Source organism: Macrotis lagotis, chromosome 3 (assembly GCF_037893015.1).
Source record: "Macrotis lagotis isolate mMagLag1 chromosome 3, bilby.v1.9.chrom.fasta, whole genome shotgun sequence".
Classification (NCBI taxonomy): domain Eukaryota; kingdom Metazoa; phylum Chordata; class Mammalia; order Peramelemorphia; family Peramelidae; genus Macrotis; species Macrotis lagotis.
The window spans coordinates 278,950,355-278,969,659 of NC_133660.1; the positions used below are offsets into that span (position 1 = coordinate 278,950,355).

The 19,305-nt window shown below is 47.3% G+C and overlaps 1 protein-coding gene across 8 annotated transcripts in view; it reads right to left on the bottom strand.

Moving 5' to 3' along the window:
- ANO1 (anoctamin 1) overlaps positions 1-19,305 on the bottom strand; it is a 132,266-nt gene that overhangs the window by 51,708 nt on the left and 61,253 nt on the right. For 4 of the 8 annotated variants that reach the window (XM_074230867.1, XM_074230866.1, XM_074230869.1 and 1 more), the window contains exons 6-13: positions 16,813-16,867; positions 14,000-14,045; positions 11,394-11,459; positions 10,846-10,901; positions 8,907-8,948; positions 5,844-5,908; positions 4,875-5,009; positions 807-967 (exon numbers count right to left, since the gene is read on the bottom strand). In XM_074230867.1, the coding sequence (XP_074086968.1) occupies positions 807-967; positions 4,875-5,009; positions 5,844-5,908; positions 8,907-8,948; positions 10,846-10,901; positions 11,394-11,459; positions 14,000-14,045; positions 16,813-16,867 (626 nt within the window). The remainder of the gene's footprint in view (positions 1-806; positions 968-4,874; positions 5,010-5,843; positions 5,909-8,906; positions 8,949-10,845; positions 10,902-11,393; positions 11,460-13,999; positions 14,046-16,812; positions 16,868-19,305) is intronic. The other 4 variants (XM_074230871.1, XM_074230870.1, XM_074230873.1 and 1 more) reach the window with 1 other exon arrangement.

Here is a 19,305-nt window from a genome sequence, read left to right on the forward strand (position 1 = left end):
TGCTTCAGTCACTCCCTGTGATGCTGAGGCAGCTGAGTCTCTCTCTCTCTCTCTCTCTCTCTCTCTCTAGGATTCCCCCCAGTGTCTTTCCACCATTGGATCTCACAGAACCAGCCAGGGGACGTCCCAGGGTCCTGCCATTGGCCCGCTCTACCATTTCTGAAGCATTGCAGGAACAGCCCTTCTGTCCCCCTGGGGGTAGTGGCCACTGACATAAGACCTTGGAGAGCTCCCTGAGCTTTCCCTCCCTCCCATTCTCTGCCCCAGAAAACTAGAGAAGGTGGCACAATGGGCCCTCACTTCCCCAACTCCTCTAATCAGACTGATGGGAAGAGGTTAGGGAGGGGGCCCTTGTGTAGGGAATATGGCTTCCTGCTTGGGAGGTACCAACAAGTTATTCTTTCAGCAAAGCCTGAGGAATAAAGCAGAGAGAGCTCTGAGTACACAGCACCACAGACTAAGACCAGAGGGGAGCCCTAGGTCATTTAGTTCAACCTCTCATTTGACAGATGAGGAAACTGAGTCCTGGGACGATTCTGAACTGGGATTAGAACCGAGGTCTGCTGACTGCAATCTAGCAATTTGTACCCCTTCTACTCTGTCAGCAAGCTCCAATCAGTCATCTGAGGCCTGCCTCCTTCATGTGGCACCTCCCTCTATTTTTATCAGCAGCAAAGATCTCATGTGGCCATATCAAGAGAGAAACAAGATGAACCCCCATTCGCACCCCAGGCAAACCAACAAAGGATGATTTCTCTGCGTTCTTCCGAGGTCCCAAGTCAAGACTGGGCCCAGGGCCTACTTACCCCATAAGGCCATGAAGACAGAGAAGAAAACAGTAGCCGGGTTGTCAAAGAAGTGGCTGGCTCGCGCTGTGGCACAGGCTGAACTCAGTTTCCAGTAGCTGCATGTCCGGTCACACAGAGGACACATGGTGATGTTGTTATGCTGGTCACACATCTCCATGCTGCAGAAAGATGGGGAGGAGGCATGAGGATCATCAGTAGGGCAGGGCCAGAGCTATCCCTTTGGCCCTTCTTCTTTTACCTCTTCCTGTAATGATGGGCTGAGGTACCAGAAGGAGCATCAGCTGGAGATGGGACAAGAGACTGGGAGAAGGCCCAGAAGGAAAACCAACCTTCGGGCTCCCGGGCAAAAAACCTGCTCAGCCAGACATGACCCACACTCTGTTTTTCTCTCATTTAGGCCCTCTTCCAACCCCACCCCCCCTCATCGAAATGACCAGCTTGGAAATGTTTCAGTCATTCCCTGTGATGCTGAGGTAGGTGAGCCCAGCATAGGTAAGCGTGGATAAGTTTTCCCCCTGTGCAAATGGGCGTGAGTGGCATGAGCATCAGAAGACTCCCTCAACCACCAGGATAGGATGAGTCTCACGGTCAGCATGTGTCTGGGCTGACCTTCTGCCCTACCATGGCTACCAGTCGACTACTATTACTATTAATTATTATCGATCATGGCCAGTTCCACAGAGCTTTAATGTTTGTGAAAAACTTAACAACTTCTTATTTGCTCTTTATGACAACCTAATTGGGCAGGTGCTACTCTGGTTTTCATTTATAGATGGGGAAACTGAGGCTGAGAAAAGTTCAGTGACTTGCCCATGGTCACACTTAGCTCCTTTTGAACCAGATGTCTTTCCATAATGAAATACCTTCTGATTAACACTGACTATCCGAGCAACTTTGAACTTGGATCATCTTCCCCCTGGGCACTTGAGCCCACTCAGGATGGGGTGGGACACTGCTTTGGCCTTTGGCCTTAGTGTCTGACATCTTTGCCATAAGGCCCTGGAGGAAGGGGTGCTAGGGAATGGGCCTATTGGTTTGTTTCCTCTCTCCAAGGTAAGTCAAAGTCTCAGTTAGACTGGTTACCTACCCCACATGAATTGAAGACTCACCCTGGAATCCCACCTCTGACACTTAGGAGTCTGATAACCCTGGGTAAGTCACTTAGCTTTGGAGTGTCCTCAGTTGCCAAAAGGGGATAAACTGCCCTTACAAATTTGGAGACTCACAGGAGATTCCAAATACTTTGCAAAACTTCTAAGTGAAGCATAGACATCTGCTTTGCTTCTGATCACCTGATGAATGAATAGAAATAACTAATTTTCCCTAGTGCCTGGTGGCTGAGCCCCATGGCTTCCCAAGGGCACCCTAGGGCCCCCCAACTCTGTGTATCTTGGCTCCTCCTTTTCCTTCCTTGTTTCTTTTTTTGCCTAAGGTTTTGTTCTAAGTTCCAGCTTTAATGAACTCTGCAGAAAGGCTCTCTTTTATTCTCCAACCCAGGAGATTTAGAAAGAAAACACCAGTCAACTTCTCTGGTGCCTAATGCCCATCTTACCTCCCCAGGCTGAGCTTTCTATGACCCCAAGAAAGTTTACTTTGGTTTCTTGGGCAAACAGACCACACGTCTAACAGCCCAGCTTCTTGGAAAGAAATGAGCTGCCTCACCAAACCCTGGGGCCCCCTGACCATCCCCCAGCCCAGACTCACTCCAGTCCGGGACAGGGAAGGGGGGGTGGAGTTGGCGGCCGTCAACAGTTTCACACATCGTTCAGGGAAAAAAAAATGAACCAGGGTGGCTTTTGCCAGTCTCCTCCACTGGAGAAGAAAATCCACTGAATTCAAAAACTGTCAGGATGAGAGCTGGATAGGACCTCAGAGGGAAGCTCCTGTCTCCAAACTCCAAGTCTTGGCGTTTAAAGGCTTTCCCCTGCTGGCTCCAGGGGACCTGCCCAGATCTGTTGCATGGCAACTCTCTCCTTTGGGACATTCATGGGGCCAGTTCAACTGGGCCCACTTGTTATTGTGCCCATGCCCCTTTACCTCTGCCCCTAAGAATTGTCTGCCACAGCAAGCCAACACCCAGACAGTTGCCATCAAGGGCCTGGGCATGGGAGCTGGTCCTGAAGGCAAGGGTTCTAGTGTTTCTACCACATTCCAGAACAAAGTGACAGAATTCTTCAGGACCTTGGTACCTCTCACAGAAAGGGAAGCTGCATGGGGATGGCTAGGTGTCGCAGTGGATAGAGCACCGGCCCTGGAGTCAGGAGTACCTGAGTTCAAATATGACCTCAGACACTTGATAATTACCTAGCTGTGTGGCCTTAGGCAAGCCACTTAACCCCATTGCCTTGAAAAATCTAAAAAAAAAGAAAAAAAAAAAAAGAAAGGGAAGTTGCAATCAAACTTCTGAAGAGTAGTTATGTATAGGGTCCCCACATCAATAAGAACACAGGTTTCAATACTGAGTCCTCCCTTCACCCCCCATACTCCCAGAGTTGTTGTGAGGCTCCTATGAGATCTGGAAAACCTCTATAAAAACAGAGATGGTAAATCAGAGGGATCTCATAAAGATTTATTCCCTTCCCTCCCTTTGGGCTCATCTAGTTCAGCTCCCACATTTGGTAGATGAAAGAGTTGAAGCCAAGAGAGGCCAAGGGAGTTGACTAAGGTTCCATGCTTGTTAGGTCAGGCTTAGTTCATGTTTCTAATGCAAGTCATCTAAATGACCATAAAAACATACCAGAGAGCCAAAGAATAGCTAGGTTGAAAGGACACCAGAGATGACAAGCTGGAGCTGATCCAGAATTTCCAACACCATATCTGTCTAGGGGTCCCCCGCCAAACTCCAGGGAAGGACCACATCACCTCCAGAAGCAGCTTGATTCACACTGGGATGGCCCTCATTGATTGGAAGTTCTTCCAGGACAGAGGCCTACATTTCCTTTTTCTACCATCTACCCTTTGGCTCCTGATTCACCCTTTGAGGCCAAGCAGAAGCCAATCAGGAAAAGGCCTGATTTCACTTTTTATTTTTTTAATTTTTTAATTTTTAGGTTTTTGCAAGGCAAATGGGGTTAAGTGGCTTGCCCAAGGCTGCACAGCTAGGTAGATTTCACTTTTTCTTTTACCTTTTTTTTTTTTCTAATTTGACTGTTATAAAAAAGATGCATGAGCCTTGGTGACTGTGCACTGAAGCAGGTAGCACCCAGTAGGACAAAGACCCCTGATCTAAGAGCCAGAAGACAGAGCTCTGCCACTCACTTGCCAAGACCCTATCCCACAGTGCTTTGGATTCACCGTTTGTAAAACAAAGGGGTTGGACTCAGTGACCTCAAAGGAGACTTTGTACTATGATAATTTGAGACCTGGCCAAATCACCATGTCCATTGTCTTGAGTTGCCTGGTAGGTTTTCAAGTTTCTCCCAGATCTGGACAGATTTGCAATTTTTGAAAATCCACCACTAGCCACCCCCATGCTTAGGTAGCAAAGGATTTTTGTTTCTGTAAAGTTTCCCCAAATGCCTGTGAGGCAGAGGAGGGCCACAAAGATGCACTCAGCAATCTGAGAATCCTAGTGGATGAGAACTTTGGAAATTTCCCTGTCCCTCCCTTACTTCACTGGGAGGCAGCCATTTTCAGGTCACATTGTGCCTAAATACCTTTAAAAAAGGATTACAGGAAGATGGAAATAGGTCCCATCCTTGATCTGTCTTCCAACTGATAGTAAAATGGATCACCAAGGCCTGGAGCCCAGTAATAAATTTTATCCTCCCCCTTTTTTTTTCTTCATAAGGGATAAAATGCCAATTGAGGATTTGGAGGTAAAGGGCTGAGCACTGAAACTCTAGGCTCCTGAGGACCTAGGACTTACAGGTGGAGGGACTTGGGAGGCCATCTAGTCCCATCTCATTTATAGACCTAGGGAGGGGGGCCTTGGCCCAGGTCACAGGGTGGAAGGAAGCCAACCCAAGGGCTGCAACTGAGTTCTCTAACTTTGAGTTCGAGGGCTCCTAGTAGGACCAGTGAGCAAATGAAACATGTTCGAGAGGATTCTTTTTGTTGGCCTACCTGGGGATATTTTCATCAACAGTGAGACATCCATAGAGGAACACGATGATCCCAACAATGGAAGCAGGAATGAGCATTTGCGTGTACACACCCAGCCAGGCAAAGTAAAGGCCGATCTTCTCTCCAAAATACTTCCTGAAACCAAAGAGGCCGGAAAAGGGCTTAGAGAAAGAGGTTTTGCCCCATTCATGTTTCTCTCTCTCTCTCTCTCTCTCTCTCTCTCTCTCTCTCTCTCTCTCTCTCTCTCTCTCTCTCTCTCTCTCCCTTTCCTCTTTCTTCTCCTTCCCTGTTCTGTCCCTTCTCTCCTCTCTCCTCCCCATCCCCCTCTCTCTTCTCTTTCTCCTCCTCTATTCCTATCCTTCCCTTTTCTTTCTCCCTTTCCTCTCTCATTTTCTTGAGTCACACAGGATTCTGGTTTATTGAGCTGGCTATCCCCATCCTCCACTAATTTTTATTCTCTTGAGAAGAATCTTGTGCTCAGAACAATAAGCTAAGAGCTCCCTAGACCCTCTTCTTTGTTTCCTAAGAAATAATTTTTTCCTACTGTCCAACTTGTATGTGGCACCTCCCTATGGGATGGAAATGAAGAGGAGACCTGGAGAAGCCCTGGGGGAGACAGCAGGAGACACAGGAAGGGAACGAAATGGGAGCATTCCTTTGAAGTCCATTGTCTACCTAGAATAAAGACTCAACAGTCTCTAGGTCAGACTTAAGTCACCTCAGGCTAGATTGCTCAGCCCAAGAAAAACCACCAAATTCTCAAAAGGGAGATTGATTGGTTGTTAAAGCCACAATCTCCTTCAAGTTCCAACAGGCTCCAAGCTGGAATGTGGTGTTAGACAAAGGACAGATTTGAAATCCATGTCCCTGACAGGGACCTGGGTCTGATGACTCCCAGTGACCCTGGTCTGTTTTCCCATGACCTCTGGCTGGAGAGGCAAGGTCCAGTCAAGTCCAATTTGACCTCACCTGATCAGGTGGATTGGCTGGTACTTGTAGAAGGCTCCATAGGTGGCCCATTCTTCACAGAGAACCTGGAAAACAAAAGGATTTAGGAAGGGGAGGAAATCACATTACCCACCAGAGATCAACATTATCAGCTGTTGGAGGTGGAATGGTTTAGTGTCTTGGGTCATTTCTAGATGGGTTTGGGATAGCAGAAAGTCAGTAGGGCCTAGAGAGCTGGCCTCAGGAAGACCCTTCTGCTGCTTCTGACAGAATCGTGGTTTGAGTCTGAGCAGGTCTCTTAACTTGTCTGAGGTACAGATAAGAGACCCATCTGCATTAGTGGAAGGAACTTCTGCACCAAGAATTCTCATGCCCATGAAATTGCAGCTCAGGACCCCACCCACAGCCCCTGGGTGGAAAAATCCAGCTTTTTATTGGGAATTGTGGTTTTCCTGGACTTCAGTCCCTTGAGTACACCCACGCTCTTCATGAGAAATAGCAGAAAACGTTTATTGGCGGGGGACAGCCACATTGGTACATCCTTCGGGGCAAAAAGAACACTGTTCCATTTCTCTTGGGAGAGCTGGTGGGATTATTTATAACCCTTAGGAAAAACGTCCCCACATGTGTGCACAAGAGCTACTCATTGCTGTCATACCTCTGACTCTGAGGATTGGGACACCCACCTTGGAGGGAAGGGCTCTGTAGGAAGGTGAAGACTCTGGTCTGGGTGGGGTTACGGGAAGGGGAAAAGTTTCCCAGACCCTCCCATCCCTTCATATCATGTATGAGTGTGAAGCTTTTCCATGTCATTTATTCGTCCTTCCTCCTCATCACCAGGGATGCTACAAGCTACAGAAAGGCCCTGAAGCCCCAGACAGGTACTGGGACAAGGGCTTCAGGCTGGCTAAACCAAGTAGATTGAGCTGAAGTATAGAAACACCCAGAATTCAGCACTGCTCATGGTGGTGATTCTTGCCAGCCTCCACTCAACATTCCCAAATGCTTGGGCACTGAACCATCAGTGAAGAGAGCCTGAAGTCATGGGCTCTGCTTTTCTTTCCAGGACTATTGATCTAAGAGAGGGAGTTTCCTCTCAAATGAGGAAATAAATTTTTATTTGTTTAAGGCAATGGGGTTTGAGTGACTTGCCCAAGGTCACACAACTAGGCAATTATTAAATGTCTGAGGTCGGATTTGAACTCAGGTCCTCCTGACCCCAGGGCTGGTGCTCTTCATACTGTGACACCTAGCTGCCCTAGAAACCACTTTTTTTGAAGCCAAAATAATGACCCAAGCTGGGTCTGGAGGAAACAAGGACATCACTCTCTACCATGTAGATGGATTCATTACAAGAAAATTAATTCTTTTTTTAAAAAAAAAGAGGAGAGAGAGATTGGCACATGGACTTTTGCAATTCAGTCATGAATTAGATCAGTGGGACTGAAGGGGGCTGAACATTTGCCAGATCTCTGTCTCCAGCTTCCACCTTCAATCTCTAGGTCTGCACCATATTGAGGGTAATGTTGGAGTCGCAGATGAATTCCCTCAGGGCAAGACCCCCTTCTTAGCTGGGCACTGGGAAGGCTGCTGAGCTCTGATCCTGAACAATTGAAGGGAATTCACATTTCATATATAGGAAAGGATACTAGTCTAAGCTATGGGCTGCTTAATGAAGATGAATCTGATGGAGAAAACCAGGCAAATTCTTAAAATAGCTTCAAGAGTTTGGGGTTTCTGGGACAGTGTGCTGCCACTGCTGAGGGGTTGGGTTAATGTAAGAGATACTTTTCTCTTCAAATGGACCATCTGGATCCCAGTGATCTCTAATGTTCCATGATGGGCTAAGGGAGGAGGCAAAGCCATCTGCTAAGAGTGAGGGGCTGGGAAGTGACCCTGGAAAATCCCCCAGAGCTAGGTCTGGTTTGGCTTCCCTGCTTCACCATCTCTCTTCTCCTATTCACATTCCAAGTAGTGTTCAAACAGCTATGACTATGCTATCCCCTCCACCCCTCCCTCAGTAATCTCAAGTGGCTCCTGGTCATCTCCAGGATCAAGTATGGAGTCCCTGCTTGGCTTTTTGAAGACCCTTCCTAGGTTGGTCTTTTATTATTCTGTTTCACTTATTCTTCAAGCTGGTGAAACTCCTTTCTCTCCTTGTTTCTCACATATACCACTTTCATTTCCCATCTCCATGCCTTAGTCCTGCCCCTCCATGCCTGAAATATACCACCTTCTCATCTCCACTTCTCAAAATCCTCTTTCCTCCAAGGTTCTGCTCATACCTCCCCTTCTTCATGAAACCTTTCCTGATGATTCCACCTGCTCTGTAGGTTCCTTCCCTCACTATCTCTCTCATATTTAATGTGTATGAATTTTTATTTTGAATATATTAATATATATTGTCTATCCCAATGGATGGACAGCTCATTGAGCCCAGGGGTTGATTTGCTTTTTTCTTTAGATCTCCAGCCCCCAGGACACAGTAAGGGTTCAATAAATGGTTGCTGGTTGTCTCACTGATTGACCAAGAAAGTGGTTGCCAAGGAATAGCAGGAGGCCATTTAGAAAGAAATAGGGACACCCTGGACTCTGTACACCAGGGATTCTTGGGATTGTACAAGATTATTGATTTAAAGATGGAAGGAAACCTGGAGGTCAGCAAACATAACCTAATTTGCCTTAATTTATTAGAAATCAGACTCAGAGACATCTAGCAATTTGCCTAGGACCACCAAGTCTTGAAATGTGAGAAGTAAGATTTGAACCCAGATCCTTGCCATTGCACCAAGTGAAGGATTTAGAATCCCTGGCTTCCTTTAAGCCTCAGTTCCTGAGCCTCCCTCCTCCAGGAAGCCCTTGACTCTTCCAGTCGTCCTCGCTCCCTCTCCAAACATTCGTTTATATTCTTCTGTTTCTGTGTTCCATCCCACCCCCAACCCCAGTGGAATGGAAGCTTCTGTAGGACAGGGACTGTTTCTACTTTTCATTGTTGCCCCAAAGCTGAACACCAAATCTTACATAAGAGTAGGTGCTTAGTCAATGCTGAGATGAGAACCAGATGAATACTCTGCCTTAACTTACTTTTCTGTCATTCAATTCAACATCTTCTCCTTCAAAGTCACCCTGTTTAAAGGGGAAAAAAGGAATAGAAAAGTCACATTACTCTGGGGTTAGTCAGGAGAGAAGATTTCTGCTAAGTCCTTGGGGTTGAGTTCCTGCAACCCCCCCCCCCACTTTATCCTTATGGCCACCATCGGTACAAACCCTCAACTTAGGGGTCTCTACCCAGCAGGTTTTATAGAGCGGAGATAAATCCTTGAGGAAGCACAGTCCATGAGACATAGGCTCATAGAGAGGGCCAATAGTTGCATTCCTACTTATATTACTGGCAGCCAGCAGGGGCTTAATAAGTGTTTACTGATTGATTGGAAGGAGCCCTGTCTCTGGACCTCAGTTTACCCATCTGCAAAATGAATTTCTTCTGCATGACCCTTCTGGCTCTTCCCAACTTATTGGTCTATGATTTAGGATCTAAGTATTCCCATTTTACAGATGAGTAAACAGAGATCAAAGTCACATTGAGCTCATGCTTTTAGTACTAACCCCAGCCTACAGTCCCATACTACTTTCTACTGCCCTACTACCAGCCAGTCCTAAATCAGAAACTGCCATAAGAACACTTGGAAAATCTCCAAGTTCCCACATTTCTCAGTCTGACATGATCCCCATCCGCTCCAAAATCCCTCAACTTTAGCCCTGTTTCTATAGAGACAATCAGAACAAAGTGGCTCTTGTTTTCAGCCTGAGGGCAGCCAGTCACAGACTAGCTCCCATCTGCCCAGGGGACAGAGACCAGTGGGATGAGTCCAGGAAGCTGGCTTCTTAATCTGGAGAAGCGAGACTGGGCAGGCAGGCAGCCCCAGAGAAAATATGTCATTCCTCAGCCCAGTCCTCAGCTGCCTCTGTGAAGTGGGACTGAAGAGTTGCTCTCATGACCTTCAGAAAGCTGGTGACTTCACCAAGGGGGTCCTGTCATCTGACATGCAAGGCCAAAGCCAGTCATGAAACTTCATGATGAGTGGGAATCTCCCCTGGACCACTGTACTTTTTCTTTTTACAATTGGGGAAACTGAGCTCCCCCTCCATGGTGACCCAAGGAACAAGTAGTAGATCTAGAATCCAACCCCAAGAAATGAGTCCAGAGCCAGGCCTCTTTCAAATTGATTAGGAATTAAATCATTTTTCCGAAGTATATGCCATTCCCCATTTCAATAACTTTAGGGTTTCCTATTGTAGCTGGGAACCAATACTATCTGTCTTCTTGGAAGCTAAAATTTCTTCTTCTTAAGCTCTGAGCCCACCTTTTCATATTTATTTACTCATCATTCCTCTTCTCCTTAACGCTCTAATCTAACAGGCTGCGTTTTGCTCTATGAGCTTAGCAGTCCTTCTCCCAGCCTTTGCTCGAGTTGTCTAGCCAGATGCACCCTTACTCTTCATTGCTATCTCCTAGAATTCTCAGTTTCTTCTAAGGTTCAACACGCCAAGCCCCACCTCCCTGAGGAAGTCTTTCTTGGATGCCTTTGGAAAGGCAGTGCTGTCTCCTTCAAACTCTCATCTATTGACTCATCAGTGTAAATGGATTTAATATTCTGGAAACAGAATAAAGTGGAGGCTTTTGAATCAGAGACACCATTTTTGGTTTTTGTCTCTGTATTTCCAGTGCCTACTATGGTTCCCCGTCCAAAGCAGGCACTTAATGTTTGCAAACTCTCAGAAAAAAAATTGAAATTGGGCAGCTAGGTGCTACAGTGGATAGAGCACCAGCTCTAGAGTCAGGAGGACTTGTGTTCAAATCTGGCCTCAGATACTGAATAATGACCCAGCTGTGGGACTTTGGACAAGTCACTTAACTCCACTGTCTTGCAAAAAAAATGAAAGAAAAGAAAGAATTGAAATAAAAACCCAAGGCATTCCCCTCTTCCCTTCCAACAGAGATGAAGTGTTCCCAGTCACTTACATCGTGCAGGGGGTAGGCAGCACTATAAACTCCATGGGCCAGGAGGCTGTTGATTCCTTAAAAAGAGAATTATGTGAGGGATTAATGACCAGCCCCATATCACACATTGTCCTGAAATCAGCAGAAATATTTCTGCCACGGAAAGAATTTTCTCCAAGAGAAATCAGTAAGTCTGGCTCCCCAGAAATCGGAAATCCCTCAGCATTGATCTTCCCGGAGAGGCCGCCTCCCGCATGGCTGTTACTGAGCAGAATATTAAAACATGCTCGATTTTCAGGATTAGAAAGTTACAGAAGAAAGAAGAGAGCATCCCATTCTGGGAAGAACTGAGAAATGAGTTACTCCTATTACCCCACCTGCTTGGGAAGGAAAGCCTGCAGATTTGAAAGAATGGATTGGAGGAGTTAGAAGAGGTCAAATCATGGAAGGGGAAGTTGATGATGTGAGGAAACACACGCATAATTTAAAAAGAGGTTGGAGATTGGTTTGAGAAGCAGGAGGGAGAGTTTTCTCACAGCCTTGGGCAGGAGTGAGAAGATGGGACTTACCATATTGACCACATTTTCTCCTTTTATTTAAAAGGGCAGTATCCTTCTTTCTTCCCTCTCCTTGCCCTGTTTATACATAGTCTATTAGTTACATGAATGGGCTTCCAAGCAATTTAATGTTGCATTTGGAAATAAAGAAATACACTGACAAGGGGGGGTGGGGGGGCTCAGGAAAGTTCAGGGATAATCCCCCCTTCAGGGACTGGGCTTGGACCCATGCCTGGGGTCACCAAATTCTGGGCCTTTCTGGTAGGGAGATGTATCAAAGCTCCTAGAAGTCGTCCCAACTAGCCCCAAGAGTCAGGGATGAGCAGGCAGGCCCACCTCAGGGGCTGTCTTCTTATAGAGTACAGTGGAAAGGCCACTCACTCTAGAATGAGGGGAAATGGGTTCAAATCTCAGGGGCTGACTAGTCCTGTGACACTGGTTATTGCTCAACCTTATCTCTAAAATGAGAGGGTTGTACTTTTGGCCTTTAGGAGACCTAAGATGTTAAAATTCTAAGATCACAGTGCTGGGCTCAAATCCTGTGCCAAGGCTGCTCCCCTCCCCTGAGGGGCTTGTCCCCGGGGACTGTAGAGCATCTTTTAAATGGGGCTCCAAGACTGGGGTTCTTTACTGAGTAGTGGCTGGGTTACCTCACTGATTGGACCAGAACCACAAAAGAGCTAAAGGTAGAGTAGAACATCGTAATCTATGGTACAAGACTGAGTGACCTTGTGTAAATCATCTTCCCTCTGTGAAATGAGGGCCTCTGGGTCCTTCCCACTAACCCTTCCATCTTACATTTTGTCTCTGAAGAGAAAGAGGTTCATCGTGACTATTCTACAAAGAATTTCTCTTCACCCATTCCTGGGCTCTCTCTCTCTCTCTCTCTCTCTCTCTCTCTCTCTCTCTCTCTCTCTCTCTCCTTGGCCCCTGTCCCAGCCCCTTTACAGACAAGGAAACTGAGGGAGATGGTTTTCCATCTCTGCCTTTCCTCTTTGCTCTCTGGTTGTCTTCAAGGAGTCCGGACCAATGTGAGCTCACCTCTCCAATCATAGAAGAGGGGCTGCTTTGGTTAGGGATGGAAGCAATTAATACTGAGGGTGGTTCTTTTGGACGTGGAAGAATGAGCACCATTCAGGGTCTTGGCTGAGGCAGGAAGTGAGGGATAGGAAACTTCCTTGTGACCTATGGGGACTTTCCAGGAGCCACAAGATCTGAGGAGTTAACTGGGCCACGTCCTTTCCTAACCTGTGTCTCAATTTCTGCACCTGGGAAACACTCAGCTTGGACTATCTGAGACCCCTCTAAGTATATGATTGCTCTTTGTTGAGTATGATCCTTTATCTCTCACCTCCCGGCCTTTTCCCTAGTTGTCTCCAATGCCTAGAATGCTCTCCCCTCCTGGCTTCCCTGGCTTTCTCTCAAAACTCAGTTCAATGTTCACCTTCCTTCTTGAGAATAGTCCCCTCCCATCTACTCCATATTTTGTAGACATTAGTTGTGTTCATCGTCTCCCCATTGGAAGTTTCTGGGGGGCAGGAACCATATTTTTGTCTTTTTTTAATCCTAGGCAGACAAAACGTGTTTAATAAACAGTAGCTTATTGACTAATGTATGACTTCTAGTTTCTAATGAATGACTTCTAGGGTCTCCTCCCTTTCTCCCCAATTCCTGGACATAAAGCCTTCATCAGTTGTGGGGATGGGCCCTCATAAGGATTTCTGCTGCTCAGGTTGCCCTCTGTCTCACAGTCCTCCCACAGGGGACTGGAGTCAGGCCAAATCAGAACAGGTTGTCAGTTGCCAGAGAAGGAAGAGGAAACCCTGTTGGCTTAAGCTTGCCTATCTCCCCTACTTGGGTTCCCTCAGAGGGATTTTCACCCCCCAGGAAGTCAGTTGTGGGCAGAATCAACATCTGGGTGAACAGACTAACTTCACTTATCACCGGACTGCTCTAACCACAGGTTATGCATTTCAGCTCTCTGTGGCATAACAGGTCTCCCAGTCATCCCTGCCAGTGTGGCCAGGAGGATGGCTGAGTTGGGGTCTCTTTTCTGTCTTGGCCCATGTCCTAACTACACTAAGACCAAGACTAGAGAGTCTAATGTTGGTCCCAACTCTTGGCCAAGACAGCATTTCAGGAGGCTCATCTGTGAGGGACCTTAGGTCTTATTAGAGTGTAAGTTCCTAGAGGGCAGCCTTGGTTTCCTCCCAGCACCAAGGACACTACCTGAAACTTGATGAATTGATATTAAATATTATAATTAATGTTATTATTATCATTTCCCAATGACTATTGACTCTTCCTAAGAAAGTCATGATCTCTTGGTCCCAGTGTCATTGAGACATTAAAGATTCTCTCTGCAGACTTATAGACCCAAATCCCCAATACCTAGGAAGCCCTGGGCATGTGGACCCAGATGGACTAACATCTAAAAGAATTTCTTCTGGCTTTAATGATGCAAACTGGTACATTAAAGTATTATCTAAAACCCCAGAGTAGGAGGGGAATAAAAAAGGAAGACCACTTCCATTGGCACTCCTCCCTCTTTTTCCAGATCTGCACTGGAAAGGGGGCCGAGCTGAGCTGATTGCCACCCCTTCCACATTCCTCCTTACCCATGCTGGCCTTGGAGCAAGTCGTCCTCTTCAAAATCTCATAGACCTAAGTCAGAGACAAAATGGGGAGAGAGAGACACACACAGGCAGAGAGAGAGAGAGAGAGAGAGAGAGAGAGAGAGAGAGAGAGAGAGAGAGAGGAGTCAAGAGTTTTTGTCAGTTTGATATATTGAACTGGACATCCTTGGGGCATCTCAACTGCAACTGATTCCCAATCAGAACTCCTCATTTCCCTTCTTTCTCCCTTCCCTCTACCCAATTCTATCCAACTTCAGCTTCTCCAGAGGTCAAGGGCCCCTCCATCCTTTCCTCAGTCTCTCAGGCTCATGACCTCCTCACTTAGACTTGCCAACGACCTTCAATCTACTTCTATCATAGGCTGATACTGAACAAGGCTTATGCTTGCAAGGCACACGACATGTTCATTCGCTTGAGATATGTGTGTGCTATTCTTCTCTGGTTTGGAGATACAAAAGCTCAGCACCAAGAAGGAAGGGAGAAACAAGCATTTAGTAGTTACCTACTGTTTGCATGCTGGAGGGAGGGGAAGATACGAATAAATAAAAGGATAGCACCTTCCCTCCAGGTGCTTTCAGGACTCCCATTTCCCTCCATCAAAGGGAGGTTGCAGGAAACAGTAGATTAGATTACGCTTCAAACTGTTGGGTGTTATAAAAGTGGGAGTAGGGATACTCAATGCTGACTTTCACCATGTTCAAACCAATAGGGATGAAAGCAATGAACATGCTGTGGAGGTTGGAGGGCTGACCTCAGAGTCAGAAGAACTGGATTCAAGTCCTGCCTCCAGCATATAACAGACAAGCTGCCTAACTTCTCCCTGCTCCTGGCTCCTGTCTAAGACTACATTGGTGAGAAGGGCAAACCTGAATTGGCAGAGGGACCTCCTTCACCACAAAGTCCTTACTCAGGCCTGGACTCAGGCCTGGATGAAGGGAAGCAGTCTTTGGGGGCCCACTGGTGGGCATTTTAAACTCCCCCACTGCAAACAACTGCTCCCTCTTGGACAGAGCTGGAAAGGTGACAATGGCATTTTCTTTCTGAAGAATCCTTGGTTGGAGATAAGACAAGTAAGACTATCTCCTCTTTACCACAGAGTCCAATGAAAATTCAGAAGAGGAATTGTGTCAATGTCACACTGTTCATAAGGAGCAGAACGGAGACTCCGAGACCCAGACTCTTTGTAACCAATGCTCTCACAGAGCATGGGGATCTGTCAAAGACCTGATAAGTGTCATATACGTTAAATCTTTCCATTGCTAATGGGAGCTGCAGAGAGTCTCAGGGCAACAGGATGGGGTGAGTGGGAAAGGATGAGGGGCCGAGGATGGACTCTGATCTTTCCTCCTTAGCCATCAGTCTATTCGGCTCAGCTACCCTCTGGAAGCCAGCTCTGGGCTTCATGTTTCAAAAATGGTATCGATGTGGCCAGGGGAGGACAATCCACATGAGGAATGGTCTCAAGCTCAGGTCATTTGGGGATTGCTTGAAGCGAATTTGGGGGGATTGGTGAAGTTTTGCCTGAAGATGAAAAGATTGAGGTACTAAAGACCTGTGGCTGAAGCATGTTGAAGGACTAGGACCCCAAAAAGGACATTCACCTCATTCTGTATGGCCCCAAGAACAGTGATCAGGAAGGCCAAATCCAGCGATATTAAATAAGACCTCCCTAACCCAGATTGCTGACCCCAAGTGGAAAATCCTCTCTGGAAGAGGAAATGGATTCCCACACTCTGAGGTCCCAGCACGCAGGAAGACTTGTTACTGGTTGGGAGTGCTCTAGGGAGTCTTGTTTAGGTCCAGCTTGGAGCAGACCAGACTAGGCTGGGAGCAGAAGCAGCACATGATGTCTCAGAAGAGAACCAGGGTTCCGATCCCACCTTTCTCCCTCTTTTTAAGCTCTTTGGATGTCATCTGGCTAATGAGGTGTGCGGTCTATGCGTTCCCTCCCAATTCAACCAGAGCCTCGGTTTATGGGGCTTGTACCTGCCAGCAATTTAGGTCTTCAAACACACTTTGCTAAGAAAAGTGATCTGCTCAACTCCCTTCCCAAGACAGGCTTAGGTATTGCTCAGTTGTGATGCATTTGGGCTACCACAGCTCCATTCCTCCCAAGTCCAGGGGACGCACTGGAGCTGCGTGGGGCAGAGCCACAGTGGCCTCGTGGCCACCCGACCCCCTCCTCCCCCAACTAGCTGAAACTCCAGACTTGTTTACTCGCTCTGCAGAGAAGGACGGAGAGCAACAACTTGGCTGAGACATTAATTTCTTGTTTAGATAAAAGCCTTGCCCTGAGCTGAGGCACATACGGCGTGAGGACTGGCTGCCTTCCCAGCTGGCGGCTGATAGAGAAACGCAAAGGGCAGGGTGGCCCTGGTCAGATTGCAAGGCTTCATTTGTTCTGACCATTGGGCACAATTTACACACCCAACCCGGTCCCTGGCTCCTCTGAGACCCACATTTCACAATAGGGGGCATTCTGGGGACAAAACTTTATAAAATACAGTCCAGGCTGAATTTTCAGAGGCCTCACTTTTCTTTCTCTGATTTATGATGATTCAGGGTCAGAGACATTGTTCAAATGTGAGGACATAAATTCTACTTCCTGCCTCTCCCCCACCACATCCAAGGATGACTTCTTCCCCACTTTTGGTCTAACCTCTAGAATTGATCACTTCATGGGTATGACATCACTGTTCTCCCATTGGAGGAGGACCATGGAAGAGAAAGTCACATTGGATTCCCAAGGGCAACCCCTCAGTTGTAGTGGACACAAGAAAATCAGTCATACTCACTATGGTGCTCCGAGTTTTGCTGTCAAAAAAGGAATCCTTATCAGTCAGGTCAAACCTGTGGGGATGGTGCAGAGAACAGAGCATTGGTTACTGGGCCCAGGGGGATTGGGAAGTGCCAATGTTCCTAGCACCAAATTGGCAAATAAGAATGAAGACTGACCACTCGGGCGTCATTTTGTCCAAGTCTCTTTCTGGGGAAAAGGCTCCAAGCCGGAGCATTTACTCCCTCCCCTCCCTGCAAGCCACCCTGAGAATTTGATTCAGCTTAGAACCTGTTGGGCTACTTAGAGAAATTGAAGAAGATGAGGGACAACTCACTAATGGACTTTGTTCTCATTGATCCTTGCCACAATTTTGTTAGGGAAAGGCAATGGAGAGAATGTTGGACTTGGGAGTCAGAGAGACCTCAGTTCAAATCTCAGCTATGTGACTTGATTACCTTTTACCCCTAAGAGTTAAAGATTTTTTAGTAGTCTAGGGGTTGCTAGGTAATGCCATAGATAGAGTAGTGAGTCTGGAGTCAGGAAGACCTGAGTTCAAATGTAGCCTCAGATACTTATGAAATGTGTGACTGGGTACAAGCCACTTAACCCATGTTCAATAAGCCAAAGGAAATGGAACCATTCCAGTATCTTTGCCAAGCAAACCCCAAATGGGGTCATGAAGAGTCAGACATGACTGAACGGTAAGTAGTCTGGACCTCCAGATCTCACACAAGTCACTGAACCTCTCTCAGACTTGAACACTGTAGACACTGAATCACAGTTGGATGATCCCAGGTGGGCACCTCTGCATTCATGAACCCTCTTGGCATATGGACAGCCTGGCGGAGCAGTACTCCAAAAGACTACACAATTCTGCTTCAGACTCTTCCTAGCTATGTGTCCCTGAACAAATCACCTAACCTGCCTGCCTCAATTTCTCCAAATGTAAAATGAGAATAATAACAGCTGCTCCTACCTCCAGAGTTGTTGGAGTTTCACATGAGATGTTTACCCATGTGCTTTGCAAACCTCATAGTTCTATAAGAACAAGCTATTATTGCTATGACTTCTATTATTATAATTATCATATGGATGGAGGTTTTTTTTTTGGTAAGGCAAATGGGGTTAAGTGGCTTGCCCAAGGCCACACAGCTAGGTCATTATGAAGTGTCTGAGGATTGGAACCCAGATCCTCCTGACTCCAGGGCTGGTGCTCTATCCACTGTGTCACCTAACCGCCCCTGGATGGAGGTTTTGACCTCCCACCCAGGACTCCATAAACTTTGAATTTCTAGACATATCAACCATGTTCTGATGCTCTCTCTTCCTGTGGGGAGCTTACGGTCTCAATAGGGATAAGGCATCCATGTGGATACCAATGAAATGACAAAGGCAAGGCATCCTCAGCTTCCATAGTCGGAGGTCAGCGGTCATTTCTGTCCAGAGTCAGCCCACCCAGTTAATGAAACAGACTTGGCCTTGTCCATGGTAACATCAAGCCTGGGTCATCACCAGTGAGCCAAATGGGGCAGGGGGCTTAGGAGGGGAAGGTTTCCTAGCCTACGGCTGGGCTGTGAGACCTTGGGTCAGTCCCTTCCCCTCTGCTGAAGCTCTACATTATTGGAGGGCTGGGATCTGCCTCTCTGGATCCCTGGTCCTTGGTGCTATTTACAGGGACACTCCCGAGGAAGACGGCGAATTGGCTTCAGCTCTAGCGGGATCTGTTAACAAGGCTCGCTGGCTTGCTCAATCAGACCAGGGGTGTAACTGGAAACAGTATTTACTTGTGGGATGACACCAGGGCAAGAGAGGAGGGGCTGGCTTATTGATTTAGGGGCCTTTGGTTCCAAACCAAAGAAAACAGTATTGCCTTATTAGGAGGTAGGCCAACTGCCCTCCGCCCAGACCAGATGGGACCGCCTCCATGGGCTGGCAAGGGAGAAGCCCCATTCAGGACTGGCCCCTCTGCCCAAGGGCCAACTCCTCCACTTTCTCCCGTCTTCCTCAGCCGTCCACCAGGCTCTGACCGATGGAGGCTTTGGACCCAAGGTTCCTCTGGACCTGGCCATCTGCTCTCCGACAGCAGGCTGGCTTGGCTTTCTCCTCACCTGCTCTAGGGGAAGCTCCTTTCTCTGATTTCTCCCAGGACTTTGGTCCAGCCCTTGTGGTTCACTCTCTCCCTGGACTGTCCCTTCCCCACCCCTCACTGGACTCTAGGTTCCTTGAAGACAGGGACCAGGTGGTTTTTCATTCAATTCAACTCAGCTAGCTTTTATAAAGTGCCTACTATGTGCCAGACCTACTCTGTGCTAGGGAAGACAAAGGGCGACTGGTCCCTGGCCCCTCAAGGAGTTTACATTCTACTAATGGAGAGGAGGAACCAGCCACATATGTGTAGACACAAGCATATACGTGTCTACATAGAAGAGAGAACAGAAAACTATGCAAACAAGAAGACCAAGTACTAAGGGCTGGGGGGGGGGTCAATAAAGGCTTTGAGGAGGACGTT